General features: G+C 36.0%; 2 protein-coding genes across 2 annotated transcripts; one reads left to right on the top strand and one right to left on the bottom strand.

Annotated features, from left to right (window-relative positions):
- Positions 1–508: 508 nt before the first annotated feature.
- Positions 509–2,515, top strand: LOC125829276 (non-symbiotic hemoglobin 2). Its single transcript, XM_049508526.1, has 4 exons — positions 509–656; positions 890–1,004; positions 2,018–2,134; positions 2,227–2,515. The coding sequence occupies exons 1-4, from the start codon at positions 559–561 to the stop codon at positions 2,368–2,370; spliced, it is 474 nt and encodes a 157-aa protein (XP_049364483.1). The 5' UTR covers positions 509–558; the 3' UTR covers positions 2,371–2,515.
- A 6,528-nt stretch (positions 2,516–9,043) lies between these two features.
- On the bottom strand, positions 9,044–10,067 carry LOC125832140 (uncharacterized mitochondrial protein AtMg00860-like). Its single transcript, XM_049511291.1, has 2 exons — positions 9,542–10,067; positions 9,044–9,201 (listed from the first exon to the last, which is right to left on the bottom strand). The coding sequence occupies exons 1-2, from the start codon at positions 10,065–10,067 to the stop codon at positions 9,044–9,046; spliced, it is 684 nt and encodes a 227-aa protein (XP_049367248.1).
- Between the last annotated feature and the right edge of the window lie 703 nt (positions 10,068–10,770).

The following is a 10,770-nucleotide window of genomic DNA, read 5'->3' as shown; positions in this document are numbered from 1 at the left end:
TAGTCTACTTCGTATGTACAAAGACAACTTTATGCTATGTGCCACCTAAGTGACGTAATGACATTGCAGATTATCACATACAATATATAAATAAACAATGTATTTATATAATTTTTAGAAATGATAGTTTTACCCGATATCGTCCTCCTCACGCTTCTACATAAATAGAAATTAACATCCTCCAAACATGATATTTTTTTTTATATATTTTAACAATATTTAACTTATTTTTAAATATATAAATTTTATTTTAGAAAATTAAAAATTTCAATATCCAACTTCACAATTAAAATTAAAAAATAAACTCCCCACCTCACCCCAATGTGAATAGAGACAAAGAAAATGATATAATTATATTTATCTATCTTGGACAAATGTTCAAAGAATCATATCTTATGAGCAATTAAAGGTGTGACGTAGTGGTTCTTATTTTTGTTATATAATTGTTTGTACATTTCCTTTTTTTTTTTTTGCCTATTTTTAAAGATAACTAAACAGTTGTACAAGTATAAATAGTTAAGGATGCTTTGGTAAAGGATAGAAATAAGAGAATAGAAGATGGGGTTCACAGATAAACAAGAAGCTTTGGTGAAGGATTCATGGGAATTCATGAAGCAAGACGACATTCCTCAACTTAGTCTTCGTTTCTTCTCATTGTAAGTAACGTAACTAATGCTATTTGCTTTAACTTTTTGTTTAACATAAAGACGTACAGTGATAAATTCAAAATTTAGAGTTATTCGATTCTGAGGATCTATATAGTAAATTTTGTGGAATTAGTAGCGTCTAGTCTAGATCTGCCTGTGTATATGTAGAGAGTCATGTCATGTGTACATGTACATCGATCTTTTCTCCCCTAGCTAATTGGGATTCAAATATTAATTGGTAGGATCCTGGAGATAGCACCAGCAGCAAAGAACATGTTCTCATTCTTGAAGGACTCTGATGAACTTCCTCAGAACAATCCCAAGCTTAAAGCTCATGCTGTTAAGGTTTTCAAGATGGTTAGTTATGTATTTCCCTTCATTGTTATGGATTTATTCTTAGTAGAAACTTCCTAAGTTGTACGGACTCTTCACTTTTCATGATGCATTCGTGTCGGATTCTCCAAGAATATATTCCTTCAGTTCAATAATATTTGTTCATTATTGACTTAACTCATTCCTTAAAAAGTACTCCCTCCGTTTAAAAAAAAAATGACCTAGTTTGACTTGGCACGGAGTTTAAGAAAATAAAGAAGACTTGAATCTTGTAGTCTTAAATTAAAGTTATGTCAAATGTACAAAATTGTCCTTTAATCTTGTGGCCTTAAACATGTCACGTGGAAAACTGAAATTAAAATGTTACCAAAAAAAGAAAGCTCATTCTTTTTGAAACTGACTAAAAATGAAAGGAGGTCATTCTTTTTTAAACGGAGGGAGTAATAAATAATAGGAGTACTATTACTACATTACCTTTTGAATACATTAAATTTAATGTTTAGGAAATATATTAGATGTGAATAGTATTTAATAGTAAAGGTAAAACAAACCCAAAAAGATAAATTTATTTCTTGATTTTCCAAATTAGACAAGTATTGTTGAACAAATATTTTTAGGATAATGGATAAGTAAAATTGAACAGAGAAAATACTACTTTTAGCTAACCCGACACACCCCATTGATATTTTTAAAAAACCCAAACAACATACCATAAGATGTATACAATCTCATCACCACTCTCCGTACCTCATATTTCCCAACTACAAATTAAACGATAAGGAACGTGGCATGCACATGATCTCTACTTGTCTTCTTATACGGATGACTTGATTATTTGGAATTTTCTTAAAAGTTTAACTTATTATTCATTTTATATGACGCTCCTTACATAATTATTAATAGTAGTATGGTTCTAAATAGGGGTGTTCACCGTTTGAGTAATGAACGATTTGAATAAAAAATCGAATTGTAATTCTTATGTTATGGGCTAAAAAGTAGTGAAAAAAATAATCTTAGATTTCTTGTTTTGTGGAAAGACATGTGAATCGGCAATTCAGCTTCGGGAAAAGGGAGAAGTGGTGGTAGGTGAAACTACTCTCAAGTACTTGGGATCCATCCATCTTCAGAAAGGAGTTGCTGATCCTCATTTTGAGGTACGTAATTTATTTTGTTTACATATACACTACACCCTTCCCTTCGTCAACACGCATATTAAGAAATGATAAATAAAAGAGTTAATTCGTAGGTAGTAAAAGAAGCACTGTTGAGAACAGTGGAAGAAGCAATGGGAAAGAAATGGAACGATGAGATGAAAGAAGCATGGGCTGAAGCATATGACCAATTAGCTGCTGCCATCAAAGCCGAGATGCACGCTGAGGCTGCTGCCTAGTCCTACTAATTGCCTTTTATTATTTAAAAATGTGTGTCGTGCTGCCTATGCCTATATTGGCTTACTTAGCTACTCTCTTAATTTTCAATTCCCTAAATCAATTGAAAGTGTGTCTTTGATGAAAATGAAACATATAATTTATAATAAAAATAAAAGTATATATATAAAAAAAATCATGTGTTTGACTCGTGAAAAGGAAGGAAAGCAATCAAGTTTCACGGTCATTCATTATATTATCAATAAAAGTGCATAAAAAAAAATCATATGTTTGGCTCATAAAAGGAAAGGAAAGCAATCAAATCTCACGGTCACTCATTACATTATTAACGAAAATGCATAATGAAAAGGAATCAAATTTGTACGTGAAAATATATGTTTATCAATAACCTAATCTATTCATGTCGAACATTGACAAATGATTTTCCATATGTAATATATTTCTGACCATATCAAATACTCCATTTGTTCTTATTTACTTGTTTATTCTGATTTGACACACCTATTAAGAAAATAATAGTTGACATAGTGAATTTATCATTTTACTCCTATTAATTGATAGAATTCCAAAATCAATTTACTCATTAAAAAGGTTCTATATTTTGGAGCATAGTTGAAGAGGAAAAATTAAAAATCTCATACATCACACTAGTAAAAGTAGGAGGGAAGGGGGAAGAAAATTATGAAGAGCAATTTTGGAGGGTGGCCAAAACGCTCCACGACAATGAGTATGTCTCCATCTGCCGGATAAAAGGACCACAGTTATGGAAATTTGACCACAAAAATTCAAATTCTAAGAAAAGGGGTTCTCCAACATCACAAGTTTAAATGTTTAATATACATTTAAATTTTACTTTTATACTTCTAACTTTTTACCTTCACTTTTTTGTTTGGACATGTAAGTTAAGAGAATGGAGAATATAAAATTAGGTTTTGTGGGGTAGTGAGTATTTTTTTACATACTTAATTAGAGGTGTTGGTGAAATTATAATTATAATTAAAAATAAAATGAAGAAAATAAATTATTTTTAAGTTGAAGCGTGAATTTCTTGCTCTCTTTGAGAAGATTCAAGCTCATTGCAACAATTTTTTTCATCGATCCAGTAGTAATCTTCTTGACTTGTCCCCTTCATAGTACAATAGTTCAATCACAATGTACAACTCAACAAACTCTGTACACGAGTTGAGTCTAAAACTCCACCAAAAAAACACATTTTCTTTAACTAGATAAAACTTTATTCTCTAGTAACTTTATTGCACTCTATATTTTTATTGCATCAGTATTATAAATGCGAAATTTTTCCTGTATTGAATAGGAAAAAGGTGAGGTAATAATGTGAATAAAATGAATGAAAGAATTACGACCTAGAAATTATATGAATTATGAGGTATAAAAATATTAAATAATAAATAAATAATGAGCAAGAAGTTATATAGGGAATTACCAATAGAAATTGTCAATTAGTTACTCCAAATAATCTTTAACTTAAAGGGATGAGCTGAAATGCAAACACATGAGTCATGAGACTCTTCATATTACATAATACTAATGCTAAAATGCCATATAAATATAACAATTTCTCACTCAATTTAATCCTAATAATATATATGAATCGTATATGTAGTTATATATATAATAATCCCAAACAACATTCGATATTTTCATATTTTATATATATATATATATATATATATCAAATTTTATTTAATTTTTGAATTTCTGTTATTAATTATATCCCTTTTATGAATCTTCCACCGAATTGTTTCAGAATTTATTACTCCAGTAGTAGTTATGCATACATATTGCTAGATTAGGTAGCAGGACGAAACCCCATGTTACAACATCACCAATCTTGTTGTTTACCTACGTCACCTATTTAATAATAATAATAAAAAATCGACAACAATAACATAATCAGTGTAATCCTACGTTGGGATGTGTGTACACAAAGTTACCACTATACTGTGAAGGTAGAGAGGTTGTTCCCGATAGACCATAGTGAAGAAGATTACCACTATACTTTGGCCTAGTGTAAGAGTGCAAGTGTGATGTATGAATTAGGCACACGTCACGAGTTCATATCCTTAACGGTGATAAAAGCTTGATATTTAAATGGAGAAGAATAAAGGTGCATGTGAGCTGGTCTATTATCTATCGAGATTCAAAGTGTGCACAACCTAGCCCTCAGGATTTCTCAAAGAACAATTATATTGAAACATAATTGGAATAACAATGCAATGAACTCATTAGTCATCAAGTTGCTGTTAGTTCAATCTATCAATGCTGATTGTAGGGAAGCAATGGTACAAACTAAATCTGAAGGATAATATTTGTCTTGAGACAAGGTTAATCTTGTCATTCTAGTAATATTAAATAAGAGAGACTATTTGTTAAAAGAAGATTACTATATACGTGATGACGGTGTGCTTATTTACATTAAACCTTTTCTTAGTAATATATATATTATTTTGAGCGAAGAAGAATATGAATGGTGTTATTGTCACACCCCAAGCCTACATTCTAGGCGTAGCGGCACTCGAGAACATCATAGGTCCCCACTCCCTAGGCGAACCCTTTAGTTTTGACGGTGAATTAGGACATGTGATTAGAACATATAGGAATTCTCAAAGGTAAATGGAACCTATAGGAGCTAATACAAATAATATATAGCCACGACTTAAAGGAAACACGTCCGAATGAAACACAGAAGGAGTAGGCCAGGCGACCCCTGGCGCACTGTTGGCATGGGGCGTGTCATGCCCCAAACTCAAGGGGTGCAACTGGCTCCTAATGCCAAAACTCAGGCCTGAGCCGACCTTGCTGAACCATTTGCTACTAGCGCATAACAACCACACGCAATCAAGAAAACAAACAAGTATATCTCGACTTAAAATTAAGCCCTCGACCATCAAGGCCCCTATCAACATATATATAAAAGAAACAACTACTCCTAAGAATTCATATAAAGAAATAGACAACTAGCACAGAAGTCCTGATTGGGCCGTCAAGGTTACCATGATCTCTATACCGAAACTTAAAGCAGGTATATATCAAGACAATACATCAAACAGCTAACAAGCTTCAACAAACCAACAAACTAGGCCAGCATGGCCATAACGTAGCTATACACTTCACACACTAGTCTGCAAGCCTATAAGAGTAGTAAAGATTGGTGGGACAGGCCCCCAACCTACCCATAAAAATATATACAACAAAAGCTAACAAACCTTCCAACTCTAGCAGCTCCGGAGGAAAGGGGCTAGCCAACTGGATAGAAGTCAATCCTGCTGCTGAGGAGGTCTACTAGGTCGTTTGCTGGGACCTGCAGGCATGAATGCAGTACGCCCAGACAATGGGGCATCAGTACAATAATGTACTGAGTATGAAAGACAATATATTATGAGCAGGTATCTTAATATACTGGGAGTAATCCAATAAATAAATCAAGGATAAAATAAGTGTACTGACCTGCTCCTAAATCTAAACATATAAAAAATAATAAAACAACAACCTAACCAAGCCCCCATAAGCTCGGCAGGTGGAAACAACACATAATACCACCTACCTAGGCCCCCATAAGCCCAAGAGGTGCCAATCAGTGTATATACCCCTATCAGTAGTCGCCTAGCCTCGTAAGCAGTCACATATCCCTCTTAGGCAAGAATATAGCCCCATAGGCAACACATAGCTCTCTTAGGCATCAATATAGCTTATAGACAACTCATAGCCCTCTTAGGCAACAACATGTCCCTGTAGGCAGCACATGGCCTTCTTAGGCGTCAATATAGCCCCGTAGGAAACTCATAGCCCTTCTAGGAATCAATATATCCCCGTAGGCAACTGATAGCCTTTCTAGGCATCAATATAGCCCTGTATGCAGAACATAACCCTTCTAGGCATAGATCACATTCCTGCAGCTAACCACAATAGCCCCAAGGGCAACAATAACCATCCAATAGGCTAAAAGCGAGCAATTTAGCTATAAGCAACCTATACAAATAGCCTCTAAGTCGTGCCCAACAAAGGGATGCTACTAACTGAATAGGAATCCCGACAAGGGATGATTATATCCTCTTGAGCAGCCAACAATCAACAATAATGGCTACAAGTATAACAATGATAATAACCCAATTACATTGCTCCTAGGCTTTAAGGAAATATGTTGTAAGAAGGGAATAACTTTAACATACATTTTTTGCTCAATTCACGTGGCCTAACGACTTTTACTCACAACCCCCTTCATACTACAACAAGGTAGGACCATAATAAACACACAAGAATAGAAGATACCACGATAATCCGATAAAAGATATGTATTTCCGTCGTAAATTGCTATTTTTGGCATATCAAAGCTAGAGTCGATGAAATAAGGGTCTTACTTTGATCTTAAGTTCATAATACACCTCAAAACCTTAAAATATGTCCAAACCCTTGTTGTCCCAACACCAAAGTATGATATACTACAAAATCGATAAAACAAATTATACCATGATGACGTTCTCAATGCGTAGAACAACTTTCGTTAAGGACTTGAGTTGAGAAAATCAATAATTTGGTTGATCCTAGAAGTGGGTTTTCTAAGTTTTCAAGTTCTTAACTAAAATAAATGAAGAAAAAGATGAAGAAGAAGATATATAAAGAGTTCCACCAACCTAAGGCCCCACCTCACGTGCCTGCTCGTGCAGTCTTGCAAAAATGTGAATATCACTCTATTTTGAAGTTGTATGGACGAACAGTTTGATGCGTTGGAAACTAGACTCGTAGACCTTCGATTTGGTAGATCGTGGGAACCACAACTCCATATTGATTGGGAGAAAACCTCCAAGACATTTAACCCAAATTTCAGAGAAATCTTTAAAATGGAACTTATGATAACTTTCGCCAACCTTTATTTTTCGACTTACCTAATTTCAAAACTTGAGATACAACCCTTGAACACTTAAAATATGACATACCACATCATTAATAATTTATTACTAACCCTCTTTGTCTTTTCACGAAGGTACGAGTTAATTTAGATGTTTCGAAAAGTCGGGGTGTTACATCCTTCCCTCCTTAGAAACATTCGTCCTCGAATGAAAAATCTTAGTCGCGCGGTTAAGTCCTTAGGAGTTGCCAAAATTTATGCAGAGTATCCTTTGTAAATGTGACTATCCAGGAACCTGAAATGCAGAAATTCTAACTTAGGCGTGTCACATGACGACATAAATAGCTAAGCAATATAGCTCTACAATAATAGTGCGAGCAAAAATACAACGACAACAACCATAATAATAAGCAACAATATAAGAAAATCAGATAGGTATCTTACCTTACTGCACTAATATTAACTATGCCATCACCATGCGGTTTGAAAAAAGTGAGGATATTTGGACCTCATGCCATCCTCAGTTTCCCATGTCACCTCTTCTATATTCTTATTTCTCCACAATACTTTAACCGAAGCCACCTCTTTGGTCCTCAACTTATGGACCTGTCGATCTAATATGGCAACTGGAGTTTCCTCGTAGGATAACTCCTCTGTCTCATACGCACTTCTGTAGCATCGATACATTGAAATCTGGATGAATAGATTCTATCCCCGAAGGCAATTCTAACTCATAAGCCACTCGTCCTACCCTCCGAAAGATTCGGTATGGTTCAATGAATCTTGGACTAAGCTTTCCTTTCTTGCCAAATCTCATAACACCCTTTATAGGCGAGACTTTTAAGAATATCCAGTCATCAACACAAAACTTTAAGTCCATTCGCGCACATCTGAGTATGAATTTTGTCGACTTTGAGATGTTAGCAACCTCTCCCAAATGAGCTTAACCTGCTCCATTATCTGTTGTACTAAGTCGGGTTCAATCAACCCTGACTCACCTACCTCGAACTATCCAATGGGGGATCTACATTTTCGCTCATACAAAGCCTCATAAGGTGCCTTCCCGATGCTGGAATGATAACTATTATTGTATGCAAACTCAATAAGAGGCAAGTGGTCATCCCAACTTCCCTTGAAGTCTAGCGCGCACCCCCGTAACATATCCTCGAGTGTTAAAATTGTGCGCACAACCTGGTCATCTGTTTGAGAGTGAAAGGCTTTACTAAGATTAACATGCGTCCTAGTCCTTTCTGGAAGGATTTGTAGAAGTTAACGGTAAATTTTGCTCCTTTACCAAAGATAATAAATACTAGGACACAGTGTAGCCTAACAATCTCTCTAATATAGAGCCATGCATAGTCTTCGGCTGTAAATGTAGCCCGTACTGGTAAGAAGTGGGCTGATTTTAGTAGTATGTCAACAATTACCCAAATAGAGTCAAACTTACGACGCGATCGAGGTAACACTGTAATAAAATCCACATTAATTGCTTCCCACTTCCACAAAGGAATGTCTATCTCCTAGACTAGCCCAACGGGATTTTGGTGCTCAATCTTCACCTATTGGGAGTTAGGACACTGTGCCACAAACTCATCAACGTCCTTATTCATCCCGTGCCACCAATAGATCTCCTTAATATCATGGTTTGACTAAATAGAATAACGGGAACGCTGTGCCTCTTCCATAATCTGATGTCGAAGCCCTGCAACATCCGGAACACACAATCGACCACTATATCTGAGGACTCCATCCCCTGCTATATCAAATGCTAAAGACTGTTGATCCTGAGCCTTGGCTCTAAGCTTATCTTAGCTAGGATCCTTCTGTTGCCGTGCTTTTACCTCTACAACTAGAGATGATACGGTTGTGTCCTGAATTGTGACCCCACTATCGTCTGCCTCTAACAATCTAACTCCCAAGCTAGTTAACTGATGAAGCTCTCGTGCTATCTCACGCTTCTCAACACCTAAATAGGATAAACTACACATAGATTTTCGACTGAGGGCATCGTCTACCATATTCTCCTTTCTTGGATAATATAAAATATCCACGTCATAGTCTTTCAGTAACTCAAGCCATCGACGCTGTTGCAGATTTAACTCCTTCTGTCTAAAGATATATTGGAGGTTTTTATGATCTGTGAAGATGTCAACATGAACGCCAAACAAATAGTATCTCCAGATCTTTAACGCATGCACAACTGCAGCCAACTCTAAATCGTGGGTTGAATATTTCTTCTCATGCTTCCTCAACTGTCTTGAAGCATATGCGATAACCTTACCAGTTACCATGTTGCATTAAAACACATCCCAACCCAACACCAAAAGCATCAAAGTACACCACATAGCCCTCTGAACCCTCTGGCAATGCTAGAACTGGTGTTGATGTCAACTTGTTCTTCTGTTCCTGGAAACTATTCTCGCAAGCCTCAGTCCACTGGAACTTAGCTTCTTTTTTAGTCAGCTTCGTCAATGGTGCTGAAAGTAAAGAAAACCCCTCTACAAACCTTTTGTAGTACCCAGATAACCCTAAGAAACTACGAACTCCAGTCGGAGTCATGGGTTTGGGCCAAATCTTTACAGCCTCAATCTTTTGTGTATCGCCCGTAATACCTGCATCTGATACAATCTGACCTAAGAAAGATACAGAGTCCAACCAAAACTTACACTTAGAAAACTTTGCATAAAGTTCTCGATCTCGAAGAAACTGAAGGACTGCTCGCAGTTGATCTGCATGCTCATTTTTTGAACGTGAATAAACCAAAATATCATCAATAAATACAATCACAAATAAGTCTAGATATAACTTGAATATACTATTCATCAGGTCCATGAACACTGTTGGGGCATTAGTTAATCCGACATTACCAAGAACTCAAAGTGTCCATATCTGGTTCTAAAAGCTGTCATTGGAACGTCTTTCTCCCGAACTCGTACCTGGTGATACCCTGATCTTAAATCATCTTTGAGAAGCACACAACACCTTGTAACTGATCAAACAAGTCATCGATCCTCAGAAGGGGATACTTATTCTTTATAGTCTCCTTATTCAGTTGTTGGTGATCGATACACATTCTCAGTGAGCCATCTTTCTTCCTCACGAATAACACTGGAGCACCCCATGGTAAAATAGTAGACTTGATAAAGCCTTTATCTAGCAAGCGTTTTAGCTGATCCTTCAACTCCTTTAGCTCAGCAGGAGCCATTCTATAAGGAGGGATAAATATGAGTTGTGTACCTGGTAGCATATCGATAGCAAAATTAATTTCCCGTTCTGGAGGGATACCAGGAAGCTTATCGGGAAATACATCTAGAAACTCATTAATTACCAAATAGACTGAAGAGTCGGTGGTTCTGCATCTATATCATGAAAGCGAACAAGATGATAAATGCAACCCTTGGTAATCATCCTCCTCTCCTTAAGATAGGAAATAAACCTACCTTTCGGTGTTACTGTATCGCCTTTTCATTCCCGAACTGCCTCTCTTGGAAAGTGGAATCTAACAATCTTTTTTCGGTACTCAACATTAGCATAA

This window comes from Solanum verrucosum, unplaced genomic scaffold, assembly GCF_900185275.1.
Source record: "Solanum verrucosum unplaced genomic scaffold, falcon-dt-bn FXZP01000102.1, whole genome shotgun sequence".
In the NCBI taxonomy this organism is placed as follows: Eukaryota; Viridiplantae; Streptophyta; class Magnoliopsida; order Solanales; family Solanaceae; genus Solanum; species Solanum verrucosum.
This window is presented reverse-complemented; position numbering and strand designations above follow the sequence as displayed.

Bases quoted from the DNA above. Each gene is read 5' to 3' on its own strand.
- LOC125829276 (XM_049508526.1), top strand. From the start codon at position 559: ATGGGGTTCACAGATAAACAAGAAGCTTTGGTGAAGGATTCATGGGAA. The intron at 657-889 runs GTAAGTAACGTA...ATTAATTGGTAG, and splicing joins AGTCTTCGTTTCTTCTCATT to GATCCTGGAGATAGCACCAG. The intron at 1,005-2,017 runs GTTAGTTATGTA...TTTTGTGGAAAG, and splicing joins CTGTTAAGGTTTTCAAGATG to ACATGTGAATCGGCAATTCA.
- LOC125832140 (XM_049511291.1), bottom strand. From the start codon at position 10,067: ATGGACCTGATGAATAGTATATTCAAGTTATATCTAGACTTATTTGTG. The intron at 9,202-9,541 runs GTGTTTTAATGC...TATCCTATTTAG, and splicing joins TTTTGGTGTTGGGTTGGGAT to GTGTTGAGAAGCGTGAGATA.